At 41.3% G+C, this 22,659-nt stretch overlaps 1 protein-coding gene across 2 annotated transcripts in view; it reads right to left on the bottom strand.

Annotated features, from left to right (window-relative positions):
- itpr2 (inositol 1,4,5-trisphosphate receptor, type 2) overlaps positions 1–21,358 on the bottom strand; it is a 64,784-nt gene extending 43,426 nt beyond the window's left edge. Inside the window, exons 1-26 of one of the 2 annotated variants that reach the window (XM_036003548.1) lie at positions 20,975–21,358; positions 15,294–15,364; positions 14,911–15,029; positions 14,706–14,792; positions 13,167–13,325; positions 12,221–12,319; positions 11,526–11,609; positions 11,239–11,385; positions 10,062–10,161; positions 9,702–9,742; positions 7,389–7,540; positions 7,018–7,117; positions 6,719–6,879; positions 6,483–6,624; positions 6,109–6,267; positions 4,918–5,090; positions 4,201–4,320; positions 3,788–3,970; positions 3,377–3,628; positions 3,144–3,291; positions 2,867–3,014; positions 1,407–1,594; positions 1,169–1,292; positions 1,015–1,072; positions 732–897; positions 296–454 (exon numbers count right to left, since the gene is read on the bottom strand). In XM_036003548.1, coding sequence (XP_035859441.1) covers positions 296–454; positions 732–897; positions 1,015–1,072; positions 1,169–1,292; positions 1,407–1,594; positions 2,867–3,014; positions 3,144–3,291; positions 3,377–3,628; positions 3,788–3,970; positions 4,201–4,320; positions 4,918–5,090; positions 6,109–6,267; positions 6,483–6,624; positions 6,719–6,879; positions 7,018–7,117; positions 7,389–7,540; positions 9,702–9,742; positions 10,062–10,161; positions 11,239–11,385; positions 11,526–11,609; positions 12,221–12,319; positions 13,167–13,325; positions 14,706–14,792; positions 14,911–15,029; positions 15,294–15,364; positions 20,975–21,066 — 3,432 coding nt within the window. In that variant the 5' untranslated portion in view covers positions 21,067–21,358. Of the gene's footprint in view, positions 1–295; positions 455–731; positions 898–1,014; positions 1,073–1,168; positions 1,293–1,406; positions 1,595–2,866; positions 3,015–3,143; positions 3,292–3,376; positions 3,629–3,787; positions 3,971–4,200; positions 4,321–4,917; positions 5,091–6,108; positions 6,268–6,482; positions 6,625–6,718; positions 6,880–7,017; positions 7,118–7,388; positions 7,541–9,701; positions 9,747–10,061; positions 10,162–11,238; positions 11,386–11,525; positions 11,610–12,220; positions 12,320–13,166; positions 13,326–14,705; positions 14,793–14,910; positions 15,030–15,293; positions 15,365–20,974 lie in introns of both variants that reach the window. The other variant, XM_031316926.2, reaches the window with a different exon arrangement.
- Positions 21,359–22,659: the final 1,301 nt, after the last annotated feature.

Genomic DNA, 22,659 nt, shown 5'->3' with positions numbered 1-22,659 from the left:
GTGTGTGTGTGTGTGTGTGTGTGTGTGTGTGTTGCGGGGCAGCGTTGTGTCTGTATGTGTGCAACCAATCAGCGCGTAGCTCATCTAAATATTCATGAGCATACCATATTTGTTAAGAAAAGCTGCCGTTCCAAATAGAGACATTACACAGGGATGCCCTATAGACCCATAGAATAAAACCTGGGACATTTTCAGCCCAACCAATGTTACATACCCTATTATGAGACCTTAAGGAACAGTGTGAAAAACCATATATATATTCATTCTATCAACCCTTTAAATAATGGTACACCACCTCAATGTTTTGTTCTTTGACCCCCAGGTCTTCGCTGCTGTAGACTCCACTCTTCTCCACCCACAGCTCTGACTTTTCAACAGTCAGACGCAGCTGGTCCAGGTCAGCCTTGATCTGCTTGTAGTTCTCTACATCCTGCTCTGACACTAGCAGCTGGACCTGGAAAACACACAGACATACAGACACACACACACTGGATGAGAAATAAACCAGACATAAAGACATTAAAAAAACAAACGTGTGTGAAAGCATAGAGCTTGTGCAGCTCTAGATTTCAGCCGAGGAAGCTCTTAGTGAGACAATTTCACTTCACTTAGTGAAACAGCTGCTGTTTGGGCCTTTGGAGAAACCTAATCAAAACTGAGGAAGTGCCTAATGCTACACTCTGTCAGCTCTCCAAGTATAAAATGCTTGAGTGTAACTGCTGTGTCGCTACCTGTTTGAAGGCCTGCAGGACCTCAGCTCTCTGGCTGAAGTGTTTGAACATGAGCTGCAGCGAGCCAGACACCATTGGAGGGTAATCTTGCATGATGAGATGGATCAGAACCCTCAAAAACGTCCGGCCACCCTCATCATCCAGCTCCACCGCACTTAGCTCCGAGCTGAAATCATACATGTGCACAATAAAGCTTAGACGGAAGTTTTAAAGCAGATGCAATCATTTCCAAAGAGACCCAGGTCATTAAAAAAAAAGTGTATTTAAGCACAGCTTCACCTACCTCCCTGCAAACATGCTCTCTGCTTTGGTTGCAATCTCATCTATGTCTGGTTCAGAAGCTGGAGACAAAAGAAAGTTAACAGGTCAGTAAACACCTCATTTTGGACGTGAAAAGAAAGCTTCAGTACTTGCAATAGGAGAGAATAAAGTCTCACGTGTCATTTGGGGCATATCAGCCAAAGAGGCAGAGCTGTCAGTTATAGTCTTGTCCCCAAATTCTTTCTTATAGATGGACAACAAGTATGTGATCCTATAATCCAACCTCACACTCAGGATAAACTGACAGGGAAACAAAAAGCACACAAACATAGAATCAATTTATTTTTTTTTTTTTTAATAATGCCAAAATTTCACCAGAAATCCCTAAATGTACATCCTGTAGGTAGCACTTACTTGCAGGATCTCAATGATCTTCAGCTTGGTGTCCATCACCATGACATCCTCATTGTCTGGTAGGAAGTGTCCTCTCCCATAGCGCAGGGACGGAGAGCTGTCAGGGAGGCTGTGTGGCACACCTCGACTCATCATAATCTGAGTCATCATTTCCCCAACTCCGTGGATTGTACGCAGGACATTGTTGCCTAAAGGAAACATTCATCTTCACACATTTTGCATGGTGTGTGTGTAAAGCCTATCACTTAGTACTTCCATTTACATACTGTAGTTGACTATGTGTATCATAAAAACAAATGCCATTAGGACATCAGCTGAATTAACATAAATCTGCAGTTATTTGGCGTTTTTCCATCACATGGTACCTGCTCGACTCTACTCGCCTTTTTTGGTTTTCCATTACGAAAAAAGTCCTTGGTACCTGCTAACAGGTACTTTTTTTAGTATCACCTCCGTCGACGTTCCAAGCGAGCTGAGGCGATACCAAAAGGTGACGTGAAAACCTGCAGACTACTGATTGGTCAGAGAGAATCATCACTTTTTTTTTTTGCTGCCTCCAGCTTCTTTTGAAACCAAATTTTTCTTCTGGCTGTGGCAACAGCCACATGCTGAGAGTCAAAAACAACACACCTTCGACGTTCTGTGTGTGTGTCGCGTTAGGTCACGGCAGTTTTCCTGCAGTGTCACTATGACGACCAGCCACACTCACCTCAGGCATGAGGCGGTATTAAATCTGCAATGGAAAACGGAGTACAGGGCACCGCGGCCGAGTCGAGTCAAGCCGAGTAGAGTAGAGCTGGTACTACTAGTGGGTAAGCGGCAATTGTTTCCAGTCCATTAAACAATACCACACTTTTTTATTTACCACTTTGTCTACATTTCCAGAAAAGTTTTTCAATCTAGTTGCAATCTATCCTAATTCACTTCCAAAAGCAGATCTGTCCTTTATTTCTCTGACCTGCAGAAAGTCATCTTTGACCTCATATGGCCATTTCTGTGACTTCATATTATAGTTCTAATGTCACCCAGGCACTGCAAAAAATCTTCTAACAAGGACAAAAAAGCAAGACAATTACCTCATTTCTTTTCTCTTATTGCTAGCTCCCTGTTACTTTTACAGTTGAATTCTAATTCCTAATATATTAATGCTAACCCATGCTCCTGCATACATTTTTTATCTGCTGCATCTAAATTTTCATCTTGAAACCTGAGGACTACTGACGCTGGGTTATTGTCTGTCCTTTAATCATAATTTTAAACTAAATCATGTTTTCTTTTAGCCTTCTTTATTTTATTACCCAATTTATGGAACTGCCTCCTACAAATTCAATTATCTTAATCCCTGAACTAGGAAACAACAAAATAAAGTTTTACTCTGTTTAAAGCGCTACATAAAAAGAGTAAACCTTAATTGACCAATGCAATGATATAAAGCACTTATGCTGTGTAACTGCACTGACCGGCCTCTGGACTCTTGTTGAGTTTGTTCATGAAGGTGAGTGGGTGCTGGACAATATCCAGGATGGCCAGCAGAGTGCGTGTGAGACGCAGCAGCTCACTAAAGCTATAGAAACCAAAGTAAACCAGGTGACGAGCCAGATTCACCACCTGGAAGGGAGAAGTGTAACATCATGGTCAAAACCTTTGCAGCAGCACATGAAAACACATCCATGAGGCACAATTTGAGACAGGAATAGCCCGTGAGAAAATAAATGTGGATGAAACTGTTTATTTTACCTCTAACGTGAGTTCATTCTTGTCATCATCCCCGAATGGAAAAGGCTGGCTGACCACATCTTTAAGGTATTCTTCCACAAACTCCATGGTGGGAGCAAACTTCCTCTTCATCTCCTCTCTTGACGTGTCAGTGGACTCATACTCAAACCTGTGGAAAAGCACAACCACAATCTGCATGTGGTGACTCGCAAAATACGCATGCACGTAATACACGTAATCACACAGACACTCACTCGTGGATGGTGATCTTGGAGGGGATCTCGGTCCAGAGGCGGGCGTAGCGTACAGGCACTACGGCCTCCTGTGGGTCACGGTCCACATGCATATGCAGCATGAGACGGCAGAAGGAGGCTCTGAGGTTGTAGGGTAGGCAGTCGTCAAACATGCAGCGCAGGATCAGATCCACTGGTAGCTGACAGGAGATCTGGTTGATGGCTAGGTACTGACGGTCCAGACACATTTTAGCAAAGAGGTTCAACTGGTACCTACAAAGAAGACGAGGGACATGGTTTTGTTTTACAGATTTTGTTTTGCAGATTGGACATGGAACGAAAAGAGGGAAAACACATACTACTGCTTGCTTGATTCAGCCATGTTTGTGTTACTGGGGAAAGGGGAATTAAAAGCAAGATTGCCAGTGTCACCTGTAATAGGTGATAATGTCTACATCCATCTTGTGGTTGCCCTTAGCATCCTGGGCGAGGTGGCGAATGGATTTGCCGTGAGGCTCCTTGTGGCTGTCGATCCAGTAGAGCCAAGCCTCCTCCTCCTCCACCTCCTCCTGCAGCATAGAGGACTCCAGGGTGGTCTCTGTGTTAGAGATTAGTCTGGGGGCGAAGGAGAGGGTGACATAAAGCAGTTACAAGAAAAACTGCAAACATTACACTCTGACGTAGAGCTGCTGCTGCTGAAATTATCTATTTCACAAAAGCACACTGGAGGAAGCAGCACACGCTTTACTGAATGTGCGTGTTTGTACATGTTTAAAAATGAACGAATGAAATATGAAAGGATCAACGTGGATGTTTTAAATATAGATACCACGGGTATGACTCACTTGGTCTGGATGAGGATATCGGCGTTGGTGGGGTTCAACATAAATTTACAGATAAGCTCTTGTGTGACGGGGATGGCAGTCTTGTTGGACACGCAGAGATCAGACAGATAATCCAGGAATCTGGATGAGTATTAGCAGACATGAATCATAACGCTTAAATGTTTTAACACACAATGTTTTAGCAATGGAACACATGAACTGATTGTACACATGAAAGTGTGTGTGTGTGTGTGTGTGTGTGTGTGTGTGTGTGTGTGTGTGTGTGTGTGTGTGTTTCTGACTGTAACTAACATCTTTGTCCCCTTTTTTTACATGTAAAAAATCTTCATTCCTCCTTTTTGTTTTTTTGACAGATATGGCTCTTACAGTATATACTCTATTGTATTTTGACATAAAAAGCAGGGGGAAACACAATAACAGCAACACCAATACCACACCACAAAATATGGTGCCACAGCGACAGTAGAGGGAAGGTTAGAGGTGAATTTCTGATAAAAATCTGAATTATTTCACAAAAGTAGAGTAGGTAAGATTTACATATTGGATTGCATTATTCTGCATTGTCCTGTGTTCCTGTCATAGGGTTCAGTCCTTGTCTTACAAAAGTCTTATGTATGACTACTAATTTTCATGCACAATGTCAGATTTATCGTATACTTTTCATTATTGAATTGTTCCCTCGGATCATCTACTCTTCTGGAGGTGTACATGTCTGACCTGGGCTCTCTGTTGCGCCTCAGCAGGCTGACGAAGGTCTCAATCTCTCTGGCTGTGATGTGTTTTTCCAGAAGCTTGCGGTTGTTGTGCAGCAGAGCAGTGATTGTGTCCTCAGCCAGGATCTCATACCCAATCTGAGACTGCATGATTGAGAACTTTTTGGCTATATATTCCTACGTGGCACAAGAGACATATGGTTATAAACACTTTTGATAGAAGTGGTGATGAAATGAAGTTCAGAGAAAACGTCTGAGTAAAGACGTAAAGAAGAGAGCATAAAAAGGTGATGAATCACTGCATCTAGCCTTCATCAGTCTTTTTCACAGCAGACAATTTGAAGTGTAGTAGAAAAGCACAGGTGTTACTAACAACATTAACAATGGCTCTGTTCTATTCAAGTGTCACATTAAAACATGGCAGTGTGATCGTTCATTTTATTATTTACACCTGCCCTTTTACTACTGGACATGTCAAAATACATTATGTAAAGAGAAGACCTGTTGCTTTAATGAAGTAATTATTAGATGGCCTGGCTGAGAGTGAGGCGAATGAAAATAAAAGCAGGAAACCATAAATAACAAACGTGTCTTCTAGCAAGGTACCGTGTGTTTTCTTCCTGTTTTACTCTTGTAATAAAACCACACACATTGATCTGTGAAATGCTCAAATTCAGGACAACAGTTGCACAAGTAGAGTGATGTCCTAAGTCAGTCAAATTATGTAGTACAATAAGTATGCAGGAGTAGCTAAGGTTATCTTAATAGCTAGCTAGCTAGCTAATAGCTAACATCAGTAGGTGACAGTAGTAGCAAAAGCCATGAGTGTATTGAGCCAAGAATGGGTGCGTTTTATTCCTTATATAAATAAAAAATGTATTTATATAAAGAGAAAATGTGACCTTTCTTATCTCATAAAAATATATGTGAGCTCACACAAATTGTCAGGATTTTCTTTCTGTTGATCCACTAATGGATGACTGTTTGAGCACTAATTTTCTTGATTTAGGCAGCTGTGGTCTCTGCATAGATTTTTCCAGACAGTCATCAGAATCTATACTGACAAGCTCCTAGTCAAAAGCCATCTCTCTGTGCTTAAGCTTCCCCAAATCCCTGTGATAATGTGTAGTGTCAATGAGCCTGACAAACTCAATGAATACTTAATATTAGACTTGTGTAGAAGGCGGAAACATGCCTGGTTCTTGCGATAGTCCTGTTGGGAGTGGCGTAGCACCCTGTAGCAGAGTCTCAACATGTATTTGAAGTGAGCATAGCGCTGGTCTCCCAAATCCTCCAATTTTAGCATCGGACCATCACCCTGATCTGTAAATGGAGCCTTCAGGATGCCAAAGATCTGGAGGAACAGAAACGCACATACAATGATGGAGAACCAACCAACCAAGCATCTACGGACTATAACAGGAAAATACTTCAATAAGTACACTTCTTAAGTCCAATCTGTGGAAATGCGATAATTTAAGATTTGCACTCGTCATCACTGTCAATTCTGGAACCTCATGTTAAACTTTAGATCAATCTGCAACGACACACAGAAGTGTGTGTGCTGACCTGGGCGAGGATGTTCTGTTCCCTCATGAGTTTCTGCCTCTCTCGATTGGGTGTGGAGGTGACCACTGACAGAACATCCTGACCGTTGTTTGGTACCATGCACACAAAGAAAGCCAGGTCCTCCAGGAGCTTAGTCACAAACCTAAAATACATATGAAGGCAAAAATAACATGTGAAATCATAAAATATGCACACCATCTTGTGTCACCTGTGTCGTCACGCTTATGCATCTGTACCTCCTCTCATTCTGAGCGATGTTGCCATACTGAAGCTTCCTCACAGTGGACTCCAGGACTTTGTTGGCATCGTTAGCAAAGTCTAAGTCTCTGACCTCCGACAGGGGAACAGATACGATGGCAAAAGCCTCCTTGTCCTCTTTAGTGGGACAGGTGCCGATCTATTGTAACAGCCAAAAGAAATGTCTCAATAATGCATCCATGTTTGTTTTACCAAAGTATGTGTTTGTGTATGTGTTTGTGTATATGTGTGTGTGTGTGTGTGTGTGTGTGTGTGTGTGTGTGTGTGTGTGTCCGACCTTGAGCATAACTGGACGCTCCTCCTCTGAATCGATGGGGACGTTGGTGCTCGTCACCCAGGTGTTGGTGCACAGGTGCCTAAGTCTGACATAGGAGTTTCTGAGGAAGCATGGGACAAGTCATTTACAGTCACATGCATAACTGATTGTATGCTTACTGCTGTTGTTGAACTGAAAAGTATCCATCTTGGTCAGTCAGTTAGCTGCTAGCATGGCTAAAGGGATGGCAATGTCGGCCTGTCGTTTGGTCCACGACTTTGATCCAGACTGAAATATCTTGGGATGGATTGCCATGACATTTGGTACAGACACCAATGTCCCCCTCAGGATGAATTGTAACAACTTAAGTGCCCCAAATGTGAGTGACTGACCTGGGCACAAGACAGTCGGCCCGCTGCAGAGTGGTGGCATCCAGCTCAAACAGAGAAGCAATGTCATTCCCATGGGGAACAGAAACCAGGGTGAAAGCAATCTTATCTGCTGCTTGATGCTTCCTCTTGGAAAACACAGTATCCGTCTCATTCTGCAGGACACACACACACACATAGATACATACACACACACACACATAGATACACACCGCCATGCACACACGCAGAGGAAGTAGAAATTAGCGTCTGCAGTTAAGTCGTTTATCAATACTCACACAGTAGATTTTATACGGTCCTGACAATCATTAAACATCCACTACACAGTGCTGCATGTTCGGTCCATATTCAAGTCTATGAAAGAGAGATGCATGCAAAGCTTGTTCCCACGAGTGTGTTTACACTTTTGCAAGTCAATGGATCTTGCTTGCCGCAGGTTTGGGCTGCAACTAATCATTGATTTGGTTATTGATTATTCTGTAAGCTATTTCCATGAATGGATTGTAATGATTGTTGAGTCACTGAAGTGTCAAAGTTAAGTGCAAGAGCCCATTAGAAGTTTTCAGAGCCTAAATTGATGTTGCATTGCTTATTTTGTTAACCAACCATCAAAAAACTCAAAATGTAGGTACAATAAGTTGATAAATCAATTTTTCAATTAGTCCATCAACAGAAGATTAATCAGCAATTTGTTTCAATTTTGACAAAAATGTAAGCCATTTTTCAAGATTACTGGTTCCAGCTTCTCAAATGTGCTGATTTGCTGCTGTTCTTTGTCATATTTGATAGTAAATTGAAAATATTTGGGTTTTGAACTGTTGGTTGAATAAAAGAAGCAATATATTCACATTAGGCTATGGGAAATTACAATTTCACTTTTCTCTGACATTTTATACACAAAATGATTGATCGATCGGTAAAATAATCTGCAGACTAATAGATAACCATGGCATACCATACCATAATTCAATTTCTAATAATAAAACAAGAAAAAAGGCAAGTGTATTACTTTAAATGATGGCATCACACATGACAACTACACAGGATACTGTAAAAATAAGTGTTATAATAACTTCAAGTACTTTTCTGTCCATTAATTGATTAATTGATAAATAGTTTAGGGCTAACGGCAGTGTGCACAGCAGGACAACTCCTCTTACCTTCATGCCCAGCAGCACTAGGCCATCATTTTAAACTGTTCCACACTTTACACTATACACTTTACATTTCCTCATAAATGGTGTACAGCTATGTTATAAAAATTCAGCCTCATCTCAATGAACAAGAACTGTTATGTTGAATATTTGTAAGCCTATGCGAAGCTGAGCATAGAAATATTTTGTGTCAAGTTGCCATATCTTTCCACACATGCTCGATGTAAATTCTGATAAATGAGCCCAACTGTTGATAAAATCTACAATGGAGGACAAACGGATCCAAAATAGTTTGTGAGCCAAACTATACTGTCACAGCTTCTTACACTAATGAAGTATCAAATTACACAGAGATGTAGCCAGAGAGCCATGACTTCTGTGTGGTGTGTTAAGACACTGCAGTACGTAGGCTGGTACAGTGTGCGCTGTGTAGATGCAGCACATAATGGCGAGGGTTAATTTCTCCCACTGTTCTCTGCATGTCAATGGGAAGCTCCCCAGAGCTGCCTCCACGCCTCAGCTTCTCTATCCTCCCACTCCTCTCCCCTCCTCCTTCTCTCCCCCTCTGCTGGTGACTCACCCCACCAGCTTAGCACAGGCGAGTGGAGCAGAGCAGACAGCACGTCTGCCTCCCCTCCATCCCCTCTCGCAGGGCACCCCCACACCCAGACGTTATGTAAGGAGCCCCCTGTGTGTCTGAAATTCAGCACGTGCATGAGAAAGTGTGTGAGGCTGAGGGAGTTTGTGTGCGTGTTCCTTGCACTGCCAGAATACAAATGTGCAAGGTAGCTAAGAGCTGAAAGAAAGCTGTAGATATAGATTCAGAGATGGTGTGAGTGTAAGACAACTGGTGGTGTTGCATAACCAAAGGATGAGGAGACAGGGAAGGGTTCGAAGTTGGACAGACAATGTATAACTGCTGAGATAATCGTTCTTTCCACTAAAAACACTTGTATAATCTTCTCTCCTCTTCACCAACTCATTCTCTCTTTCAGTCAATCTGGCTCATCTATGGTGTAAAATGATATTTGCACTGCTGGCGTCTTGAATTATAAATATCAACTTACTATATACAATCACGTAAAAAATCTGTTAGTAATAGCCAGTCTGAGATCGGGTGTATGTGACTTTGCAGCTAAATGTGCTTGTTTGACTGACTCACCTCTCCTTTGGGCTCCACCGTGTTGTCTTTGAATTCAGGGTTTGCCTGCACAGAAATTGAGCGGTCAGTGACCTCATATATAAAAAGCTCTGATGATAATCATGTCATTATCATCTACCATCACCCTAAAATACAAACTATTCAACAGCAGATGAGCGACAGTGGCCATATCAATGGGAATACTGCCACCTACAGCACATCAACTAAAATCCCCTTCAACTGTGCATATTCAGAAACTGCAAAGCAGATACTCAGTTGTTTTATATTAGTAAAAACTACTCTTTAAAAGTACTGTGGAATTAAACACAATGAGAAGCAGCTAAATTTAGGAATAAAAAAAAAAAAAAAAACGAGTAAAACTCACCTCGGCTGCAAGGTAATTCCCAGTCGCCAGGTGTTTGAAGCGGAAGAGACTGTTCCACTGGCCGGCTCCGCCCCTGCAGGGGTCATAGTGCACAACCTGGAACGAAAACAAAAAATAAGGAGCATTACATACCTAGAAGCATCGGTTTTTGTCCACTGTTTATGATGTTTTCTGTCTCCTGCATGTGGTTTAGGGTCACAGGGACTTTTATAACATCGCTCACAGTTTTCAGTTTAGGTACAACAACGCTGCTCATTTAGTTTCTGGTTTCGTTTAACAGGCAGAACAGCTCTTTGTTGGATAAGCTTGACTTAATAGCAGTCAGAGGATGATTTATTTTATTTAGAGAGGTTATTCAAAGTGAGAATAACTCACAAACCAAATTACTTCCAGTTTTTAGCCTGTCACTCCGGTGTCAACCTATGTGCCAAGTACAACAGGAATTTGTGTTTGTCATACTAGCGCAACAACATGTCAGCAATTGATATGGTAACACATGTACATTCTGGCAGCAGAGGGACAACAGGAACTTCAACTTAGTGCACGCTAATAAAGGGAAACATAGTGTCCAGTACAATAGATAGGAGATTACAAAGAACTACAGGTTAAAGTGGCAGACAGGCAGACAGTTTGTATTCTCAGAGGGGAAATTATGGCATAAATGTGTGAGATAATGTTCCTTAGTTATGACAAAACTGTAAATTTAAGTGCTTAAAAACGCATCATTTGTTGATTTATGTTAATTTAAACTGAGCTGTGTATGGCTGGTTGTTACTAAAGGGACAACACATATATTTAAATTGTCCATGAACTGCACACAGAACAAAGTCACCAGAGCATGATAAATGAACATGACTCCTTTCTAAAAAAAAAAATCAATGATTTTAATATCAATCAATCAATTAAGTATCAATGGCAAAATGAAAGTGAGATGCTTTAAATTCCTGTGTGCGCGTGGCCGGGTTAGATCAGTTGGTAGAGCAGGCACACATATATAAAGGTTTACTCCTCGACGCAGCGGCCGCGGGTTCGACTCTGACCTGCGGCCCTTTGCTGCATGTCATTCCCCCTCTCTCTCCCCTTACATGTCTTCATCCGTCCTGTGGAAATAAAGGCCTAAAATGCCCCAAAAAATAATCTTTAAAAAAAAAAAAAATCCTGTGTGTGCTTCACCTCGATCTCCCAGAGAGCCTTGGAGCTGGTGGCGGAGGTGGCAGACTGCCGCAATGTGGTCCTGAGGAAGACGTGCTGCTGCTTCTTGTACTCGTCACAGGTCAGAAACTTCTCCTGCTCAGCGTGGAACAGCCTCACCACGTCTCCCTGACAGAGGACACAAGCAAAACATGAGACTGCCGCAAGATAACTGCATGCTGTTTGTTCTGAAAACATGGAAACCAGATGCAGTCGTGCTAAAAAGATGCACTGAGAAAACAGATCGAAGAGCAATAAAAACAACATACCCCCTTTAGCACGTCTTCCCTGTAGTCGCTAAACTTCATGAACAATGTAACCTTCCAGCTGGTGGTACAGTTAACAGCATTAACCTGCAGCATGAAGCAGAGAGTAAGGAAAAACACAACATGAAATAAAATACTTATCATACACACGCAGTCTGTTAAAATCCTTTGTAACATCACCATTGTTTTGTTTCGACCACAGTTAAACGACTAAAACGATAGATCATTCATAAACTATCTATGATAGCTATAAACTATAGCTAGATGACAAGCTATAGTTTCTTCTTGGTGAAAAGTTTTTATTTAGTTTAGAGTTGTTCCGATACCGATACCAGAAATCGGAAATGCTTCCGATACTGCCTAAAATGCTGGTATCGGCGAGTTTGTGAGTCTATGCATCAATCCGATACTACGTAATTTAGCCCTGAAAAAAAATCTACCTTAAAAGTAGTTTATTAATGTTTTTTATCTGTTATGACTGACTGTCAAAGTAGATAATAAAAGAAAGTTCTCTGGCATTCATTCTCTGTAATCTCTGTATTTGTTGTATGTTTTACAAAGGGTTTGACCTGAGCCAGACTGTACAACAATGATGCAACTATATCACATCCATACAGGAATAGGAGTATACAGCTGTATTACAGCTATAGTGAATTGTTTCAGTACTGATAGAAACAATATAGATGAATTAGTCCCACCTCTTTGCAGCCGGGGTTGTCGAGCAGCTCGATGTTACTGGCATGAAGAGGCTGCCCTGCGTTCACTGGCATCAGCACCACCTTGTCTCCAACCACCACCTTAAAACCAATAAGAGACAGTTATATCCCAGCACAGGTGGAGACACCGGTTGGTAAACTTCAAGAAGTGTTGGGTGATAAATGGAACCAAGAAGTTACAGTAAGGGTGTGTCCATGCAAGGGGCTTAAGTCTAAAGTCTGCAAACACCCTTTATTTAAAAAAAGAAAAAGAAAAAAAGGCGCTATGTGCAACAGCAACAGGTTGAGATTCACATGAGAGAGCGGTTGAGCTGCTCACGGCAAAGAAGTTCATCCGTACCATGGTGACTGGACATGAATGCAGCATACAGAGACATATGGGGACTGGAAAGTACACTGCCTGTCATTGTATCATCGCTTGCATAATACATGCTCTAACCCAATCTAAGTTATAATAGAGTCTACACAGTATCTACTGTTAACCAGCCACACACAAACACACTGTGGCTTCAGAAACGAGTTGCTCATCACACTTATCCCTGTGCTGTTCTGGTATATACAAAAACGATTTAAATACAATGAAACAGAATCAGTGATATGCAGTAGATAGAAAGTAACAACCCGACTGGATGCTTTTAAAGCTCAACCTAAACGTCTAACATGCAGTGGGAAGGCCGGTGTATCCATGCTTTTTATATGACATCCTGTGTCTGACCTCATAATGTACAAACACCATGCACAATCAGGAGCAATACCTTTAACCATACGATGCTAAAGCCAAAAGGGGGAAGGACAAAAATCAGAAATGTTACTGGGACAGGACGAACAACGAACTGACATTGTATAGGATTAAAAAGTACTTTTAAGAGAGAGAAATGTCACGTTGTTGATCAGTACTTTCTATAGAAATGTGTGGACAGAGACCTACATTATCTCCTTCGCTGCGGAGCTTCCAGAAGGGTTGAATGTAGAACCAGGATCCCTCGTTCCCGGCCGGGTCCAAAGAAACCCGCATGGCGTTCTTCTCAAGCAAAGCAGGGAGACGCTTGTTCACCGTCAGGTACTTATTACTCTTAATGTGCAGGAGCTGAGACAAAAGAGTCATAGTGTTTAAATACTGCAAGAGCAGTGGTGGAAGAAGTATTCAGATCCTTAAGTAAAAGTACTAATACCAAACTGTAAAAATAGAAGTAAAGTCCTGCATTGAAAATGTTACTTTAGTAAAAGTATGTACACCTTCACAATGCATGTTTTGTCCAATCAACAGTCCAAACCCTCAAAGTATGAAACATGTAATTTAAATTTTCAAACTAATTACAGAGGAAAATTAAACCATGGACCATGAAATATTGACATTGACTTAAAGTAATTATCAAATAGTTTTCTGACAATCAATAACCGATTAACTGACTAATCAACTAATCGTTTCAGCTCTGCAAAGACAAACAAAAATATTTTGAGATCACCATATGTTTTGTATACAAAACTCTTAATCTGTAATGTAACTAGCCGCTAAAGCAGTCAATAACTTTTAGTCGATTCAACTACTCAAGCGCAGTACCTGAGTTATTGTATTATAAGAGTTACTTTCCATCACTGTACAGGAGTAAGAAAAGTTTTTTGGGAGAAAAAGAAATAAGAATGTTGGTTATCGCCAAAAGGTAACTTCTTGTTTGAGTCAAAAGAGTTGGTTTACTATTTTATTCGATATGGCCTCATTTGAAAAAGTGTGTGTATTACCACAAAACACATTTCTCCATTCCATTTAAAGTGCTCATATCATGCTCATTTTCAGGTTCATAATTGTATTTAGAGGTTATATCAGAATAGGTTTACATGGTTTAATTTTCAAAAAACACCATATTTTTGTTGTACTGCACATTGCTGCAGCTCCTCTTTTCATCCTGTGTGTTGAGCTCTCCGTTTTAGCTACAGAGTGAGACATCTCACTTCTGTTCCATCTTTGTTGGGAGTCGCACATGTGCAGTAGCTAGGTAAGGACTACTAGCCAATCAGAAGCAGAGTATGAGGGCGTGCCACGCTCCCTTTGGGGTGGACTTTGGGCTTTTTCACTTTGTAAACCTATAACGTGCACACAAAAAAGATATATAACACAATAAAGGAAAATGGAAAAAGCCAAAAAGCATAATATGAGCACTTTAAGGGCTAAATTATACCAATGTTTTAAGTCAACCCTAACAAATTGATTATTGAACAAGACCTGTTTACTGAAGGAATAATAAAGACTGCCTTTCGCAACATGTTGCTTTTCTCAATTCAACCTGTAAAACAAGATTTTAGAAATCAGTGAAACCAAATACTACCACTGTGGACTTTTACGAAATTGCCTGAAGTATCAGAGATTGAGTTACAGTAACACAACCTTGGTAAACAAGAAAACCAAAGCAAGCCTCTCGACTAAAGAGAATCTGAAGCCGCAGGTGTTTGCTGAAGAGATGGGCTGTACCTGGATGACATTACTGTATTTCACAACTTCTCCAAGGAGCTTCTTGTTCTCGGAATCGTTCTGTTTCTGCTCCAGTTCAGCCGCATCCTGAGTAATGAAACAGAGATTTACTACAGCTTTGGGATGCAAATGAAAATGGAGATCCAGATGCAGATTGGGATTGTTGTTTTTTTAGGTTGTTTTTTTGTTATTTTAAAAGCTCTACCTGTAACTTCTTAAACAAGTCTCCCTGTGTATTGTTGTTTCCTTGTTTTCCTTGTTTTGCCTTCCAGAACTGCTTCTGGGCCGAGTATCTGTTCATGGGACACACCTTGAAGAGGCAATCTGGAGAAGAGGAGAAGCATTCAGGTACACAGGAGTCACTCTCTGTTAAGTCAGGTTAAGTGGCACTCAAGGGTCTGAATGTGGTGACACAGCATTTTTGAGGTTGATGGTTATTGACCCACCAGCAGCCTGCGGAGCCACTTAAACACATACAAGCTTCTCTAAAACCACAATGTTGTGTGTGTGTGTGTGTGTGTGTGTGTGTGTGTGTGTGTGTGTGTGTGTGTGACCTCAAACCAGTGCGGCTAGTACACTCATACACACCTCTGAACTTTTTGGGCGGGTTGGCCAGGTCTCCAGCATCAGGCTGGACCACACACCTGTCATCGACAAGCCTGCAGAGAAAAGGACAAAATGATAATCAAAAATCATCAATCAGCATAATTTCAGCATAGGTAAATCCACTTCTGAGACTTTTTTTATGCGAGAAATCAACTGTAGAGGTCAAATATGGGCCGTTTTACAAAAATTGATGGCTAATTGCAAATTTTGTCCGACTGTGTGTCGCAGTTCAGCAGGAGCTCAGCAGGCTACGTGACAGCGGCCGGTGCTGCCTCACCGCCCCGTGTCCTTCATAGACTCCGGCTCGCTGTGAGCTAGCTGGATCTCTGTCATGAAGGGAAGCCCGCGGCGCTCCATACCCGCGCAAAGTCACCGGTTCTGGGTTACTGGACTACAAAATGCCGAGGCCCTGATGGAGCTCCAGGGCCTGCAGCTAGCCGATCTTTACCCATAGGATTGAAGGGACAGTAGCAGCTAATGAAATCCCTAGCTAATGTTCACAAAAATGCATTAAATTGAAATCTGACACCATTGTTAGCTTTATAAGACCTTGGGGTATATGTTATATAAGTGGCATGACGAAATTCAAACTGTAAATATACTCTAGTTATGCCGGCAGCTGGCAGCCAGCCGAGCCCCGGTAGTCCAGTAACCGAGAAACGGTGACTTTCACTGGGTGAGGTTGCTGTTTTCACGTCAGACTGTGTGGAGCTCCTAAAGTCCGACACGTCTTACCAAATTTGCAATTAGCCATCAATTTTTGTAAAACGGCCCATATTTGAGCTTTATATAGTTGATTTCTCGCTTAAAAAAGTCTCAGAAGTGAATTTAATAACGAAATAGCCTGACAAACAACGTATAACTTTGCAGTGTCTGAAATATGAGACCTGCTGTCTCGTCTCCAATGTGTTTCTATGGGGTTCGCTCAAACCAATCAGCGTGCAGCTCATCTAAATACTCATGAGCATACCATATTTGGAAGAAAAGCTCTTGTTCCAAATAGAGCCATATTCACAGGGTAGTTAAGGGCCTAATAAAATAGAATTCAGGCAATTTTCAGCCCAACCAATGTTACATACCCTATTGTAGACCATAAGGAACAGTGTGAAATACCCTATATAATCATTCTATCACCCCTATCACAAAGATTTACATGACACACACTGTAGTCTAATTGTGGGATCACAGTCAAATGCAAATGCACAAAGCAGAGTCTCAGACTGCTATTAAAACCGATCTTTTGAATGCAGTTCAAAACCACACTTGCTCTACAGTTGATTGGCCACCTGCAGGATGAAGAGACTAATAAAGAGACTTTGACTTTGACTTTGAAGAGCTCAGCTGGCAACACAAGAAAGAGTGACGGCTCTGTTCACCATCACATCCATCTCCTGACAGCTCTTCCAGTATATAGACCGATGCTCTGGACATTTCTGGACAGAGCTCATCTAATTTAACATCGCTTTTATCTCCGCTTTCCAGCTCAGCGGGGGGGGGGGAGATCTGCTCAGTGTAGAGGCTGTAACGTGATGGATAAAGCGGGGTTAAATGATATCCAGGTGTCTGTGGCTTTCACATGGATGCATAGAAAATATAACAAAACCAGATATCAACATGGTGTGTGTAAAATGTAAATAAAGCTGAGAGTGAACATTGTATTGGCCACTGAAGACTGCGTTTCTCTGTCAAGTCTACTGTGGGTTCCTAAAACATGTAGGCGGCCACCAGAGGAAACCCTGTGGTTTCTGTGCAGGGTTGATTAGAGTGCATTCGAGGGGTGTCATCTAGTTAATAATAACTGCCATGTTTCCCACATCCTAGCCTTTTATTTGCTAGTTACTGACTATTTTACACACTAGACATGTTTCATTGACAGGTATAGTAATGCACAGCAGTAGGGATAGACCGATTATCGGGCCGTTTTCAATGACCTGTATCAGCGTTTTATTTGCCTGATAACCGATAGTTAATTAAGAAGTGCGCTGCCTTGACTCAGTGATAGCTGTCTGTCCCTCTGCTTCGGTTTCACTCACCACTGAGTCTGACTTAATGTCCCGCCCACAACACCATCTGACTATCTTTTGCTCGGTATTATGTTGAAAGTTTGTCATTTATTAAATAATTACTCAAAGCATTTTGTAACATTGCAAAAATCTTAATTTTGACACTGTTAATGCATATTGGTTTCAAATGTCGGTTATCGGTTTTATTAACTACTAATAATCGGTATTGGCCTTGAAAAAACAGTATTGGTCAATCCCTACACATCAGGTCAGTGAAATTCACACGTTTGGCTGACAGAGTCATGGAGATGATGACAGATATTTAGAGTAAATGCTTTGTTTTATTTGAGACTTAATTTAGTTCTGGAGTAACTCTAATCTAACTCAAGTCAAGACAAGGCTCAATATAAGAAAGCAAATGTGAGATAATCTGGTGTAAAAGTACACAGTTGAGAACTAGGTGTAATTCTCTGAGGGCAAGGGTCACAGTGTCTGAGGAAGTTTTTTTAGGATATACAGTGTGTGTAGGTTGTTTGCAGTTTTACAGTCACAGATGGCTTTATCATCCTGCTGGAATATATTCTATGACACCGGCAGCTCCACATCCATATCATCCCATTCCCTTTATCCCATTTGCACCAAAGGCCGAGGTGCACAAGCACATTCATTCATCCCGTCCACTGAGGAGAAACATAATGCAATGCACAATTCCTCCAATTCACACAAAGCTGGCAGCCCTGCTGAAGTGAGCGGAGCCATTTCCTATTAATGCTACGGCAGTTGATCAGCGTCAATCCATGGGCTGTGTATTATTTCTTCCAACTCTGTATCAGAGTTACATCTAAATGAGACACAATAGAGGCCAACAGGAAGCAGAATCAAGTGCTAAATGGCTAAACAGGAAGGCTCTCTGGAAATGTCCCTCCAGCTCATAAATAAGTAACCTTAAGTCCGCTGAGAGACAGGCTTTGGTTTAAACAGAGAGGCTTTGAGAGGCCTGACTATCTCAGCTAGTGCAAGGGTTTGCTCTGTAACTGAGTTAAACATGAACCAATGATACCAGGCTTGACACAGCAAGCTAATTTTAGCTCCACTGCTGTTGTGTTGAGCGGACTGAGACAACAATGCAGAAAGAAAAAAAAAAATACAGCATGTAATCCATGCAGAATAGCAGGTCTGATAGGTTCGTTATGACAGTGTTTTCAAAGAAAAAGCTAAAGTGCACAGAGGAATGACTCGTCTGTAAGAAAAGTGTAAGAGATTTGACACCCTGCCTGTTTTTGCATGTTTCAACGTGCTGATAAAGCAGCATAGTAATCTAATTGAGTCATGCACTTCCTCATTAAATGTATCCTGTCATTATTTCCTTTCTTATGGAACATATAAATAAAATGGGAAAATAATCATACACAAAACCACTTAAATAATGATTACAGAATAATTCTATATTTGTCCTATAATGTAGGCCATCTCTTATATAAGCACTACAGGTCCACAAGAAAGTGAATTGATTGATTACCATCAATCAAAAATATATTTTGTCTCTCCAAAGTGATGCTTTCTGATCATGACCACAAAATCCAAAAGGTCAACATCAATTAATGGTTCTGACCTTATAGGAAACTCAGAGGTCATTTGGCTTTTGAGTGTTTGCAATGTAAGGTGTGTGAGGAACTCGCAAAGCAAACAAGGGCATGAGTGGCCTTAGCCGAGGTTACGTTGTGCTCAGGGGCTGTGGCTCAGAGAGGTTCCTGCAGGGTCTGCCGCTCTCTCTCTCTCTCTCTCTCTCTCTCTCTCTGGGCCTTGGTGAGCTCTGGCACAGCACAGCCGTTGATAACATACTCGGCGCTCCGCTGTCAAACTACATGAGTTATTGAATCGTTGATAAGAGTTTGACTGCTTGTTTCACAACAACAAGAGCTGTGAACAATAGCCGCTGTGCACTTTTGCTTTTTCAAATGTACAGCTCCTGTGTGTGCTGCTGCTGCTACTTTCATTTGCATTAGCACAGGCCTTTACAGTTAAGGGAGCGTTTCAGCTAAAGAAAGTAGTTTGACTGTGTGCTGTCCTAGTGAGGCAGCCAAGGAACATTGTTGCAGACAGTGTAAGGTGCTAATGTTTTTTTAGCTGCCATTTTCTCCAAGACATTTAATTGTTTTGATCTTCCACAGCACAAGGCGTTAGAGAAGGTGCTTTAACATCAGAGTATGCCACCTGTTGGGAAGTTACTGTTTGTAAGAGGAAGAATTTAAGGGAGAGGAAAGGAAAAGAGTGAGAGTGAACAGAAGGAAAAGGAAGAGGTGGTGGGTGTGGTACACTCATTCCTCAGGGCCAGTCGATCTTTCCACTCATTTTCTGCAGGTTCAGAGGCCAGAGTGCACCAGGAACCACAAGGTATTCCACCTTGCACGGAAGCTTTCAGCTCAGGAGGAACTACAGCCAAACAAACTGCTGGTGAAATGTTTTTTTGCACTACTGTGTGACGAATGACACAATGAAAAGCAGTTTCAAACACACCTACACACAGCCTAAAATATAAAGTCAGACTGACAACTGTCAGCATAAGCTATATGACAAACCTAAAGGCAAAATAAAAACTGACATCACACTTTAAAGCAGTGGTTCCCAAACGCATGTGGGTGAAATGAAGCAGTGTTCACTTGTAAACCCTCATTATAAACTAAATGTCTATGTGCAGTCAGCAATTGTTAGACTACAGAGTATTTCACAAACAAAGCAAAGATTAGTAAAAAGTCTGATAGATTAAATAAAAAAGTAATGTTTTTTTCTTCTCTCCTGTCCCATTTCTTTACTTGTGGGCCCTCAGTTTTATCTTGTGGCGCATTGAAGGGGTCCTGACCACTAGGGTTGGTCACCAATGCTTTAAACGATGGCCTAGTGACTGAATCTTGCAAATCACTCTCTCCAAAATCATAATGTGGCTCAGATCTCTTCTAAAGTTGGCTGCTATACTATATTACATAATATAGAAGATCACAAGGACACCTCAAAGTGTATGAAACGCTCTCAACATAGGACATGGCTTCCTCAATTACTCACGTAAATAATAGATATCCTTATAGTATTATCAGAGGAGATAATGCAGTGTTCATTTAGGGTCAGATAACTCACATAGACACAATCAAACTATCTGTAAATGTCTAAATGTCTCTTAAGTGTTTTGTTTAATGGTCTACATAACTGAGTAACTTTATGCTGTAGGTGAGAAGGTGTGAGCACCATTCAAATCCATCACAACTATCCTAACTTCAAATAATAATAGTGAAACTCCATTATTTTGCTAAGGACCCCCCCTGGCACCACCTACTGTCGCCCTCTGGGTCCCCTGACCCTTCTTTGGGCACCACAGTAAAATGATCTGCTTGAAACCAACGACTTTTCTACCTGGGTAACACGCTGCTTTGCATTCCTGTTACATTTGCGTAAACGTGAAGAATTTCCTGAGAGGCAGCAGTTTGCGCGCTGACAGGCCTTGGCCACAAGTCGCACTTTAAGTTTTGACTAAAAGCAGTTTCCAGTGAACATGAAGAGAGGCATGAAGTGGCGTCAGATGTAACGTGGAAGTAGTAAAGATATGAGGATTAATCCATATGGAGTCCCCAGTGAGTAGAAAGTAAAAGGCACATAAGAGGAACTTACCCCAAAGTACTGATGAAGCCATTCACCGAGCCCTCCGCGTACAAAGACACAATGTCTCCAATGTGAAGAAAACTAGACCTGTGCTCTGACATTTTCGTTCAATTAATATACGTTTTAGATTTGTCCCGGTTTCTCCATTTAAAAACGACTGGTAGGCTACTTCTCTTCGGGTGAAGTAATCCTCACGTTACAGAGCCTCCAGATCAGCAGCAGTCCTCAGATTCAGATTCATTCTTCCAGCTCTACATTTCAGCAAGTCGACTAAGGGGGGGGAAAAGCAAAAGTGCAAAAGAAACTGGTGGCGAGTTTTAAAGGCAGCGCTGTGTTTTTGAGACTCTTTCAACTTCTTCCTGTATGTCAGACAAACCGGAGGGTGCTCTTCTTCACATCCACTTCAGGGGGAGGAGACTGCTGCTGTCAGGGCTGCGAGCCAATTCCGTTCAATGACATGTTTTGTTTTTTATTCGGTGCAGGCGCTCTTAAAAATCCTGAAAATATAATTGTTAGAAGAAAATATACATCGCAGTGTACATATAGGTCAAATGCATCATAAAGTCTGCTTAACAGATTACCTAGGCGTACTTGTTGTTTATATTGGAATATTGCATGATATAATGTGTGAATATATGGGCATAAACATTTCTCAGTAGTGACTTCACCTAATTCAAAATTCTTCACACAGTCAGCACAACAGTCAGTGTGTGGACTAAACTGTGGATCACTTTTCATTGCTTAGTCACACAAGTTTACAATGCAATGACCACACCTTTCACAATTTCCTGATCTGTTTTTTTTTAATCACTCAAAGTCAACCACCACCAAACTGTGTATTTAGACTCCATTTTGCACATGTCTACATATTATTATAAAAATGTGTTAAATCTACATACCACTAAATGACTGTAAATTGGATTGCAATTTGCCACATTCTGCTACATCTAGACTACATCTAAAATTAAGTCAAAAAATAAAAATGCTTATTGCTTATTGGGACATTAAAGACCGAGCACCTATTTTCATTCCTTGATGACCTCTATAAAATAAAATATGTGTGCCAAGTGAGGCAGAATCCAGGACGTTTTGAAATTGTGTGGGACTATGTGGTGTTTCACTATTCTCTTCCAGTCACAGAGTGGTTCAAGGCTCATCCCAGGATGGTTTTCCTTCCTTCCACCTTATTCTCCAAAACCACAGAGGAATTATTTTCCTGAATGGAAGTGGAAAGTGTCTGATCACCAGCCAGATGATCAGATGTCCCTCTTGGACGCAATAGATGCTGGATGTCTGGACATATCTGCAGATGATTGCCAGGGATGGATAAGGTATGCACAAAGATTCTTTCCCAGGTCTGCCTCTCTACAACAGTATAATGCCGATACATATTAAGAAACTAATAATGTCATTACTAGATTCTTAATATGCATTTATGTGTAATGTTGATGCTATGTGTCGTTTCACTCGGACGTTACTATATGTGATGTTTCAATGTGTTATGATTGTCGTCCTGATGTGTCAACTTACTGTTAGCAAGTTGAGCAGATTTCCCAGCTAAACAAGGGGAACGTTCCACACACGGTGGTCCTGCAGCCGTGGCAACAGAACCTGCCAATATTATCCCATTGTGATCTGGTAATGAGAGACAATAATAACTAATTTAGACTTTTGGGGGCTATTGTTATGCTACA

The sequence above is a fragment of the Sander lucioperca genome, chromosome 7, assembly GCF_008315115.2.
Source record: "Sander lucioperca isolate FBNREF2018 chromosome 7, SLUC_FBN_1.2, whole genome shotgun sequence".
Classification (NCBI taxonomy): Eukaryota; Metazoa; Chordata; class Actinopteri; order Perciformes; family Percidae; genus Sander; species Sander lucioperca.
Note: the sequence above shows the minus strand (reverse complement) of the source record. Positions and strands in the feature narration are given on the sequence as shown.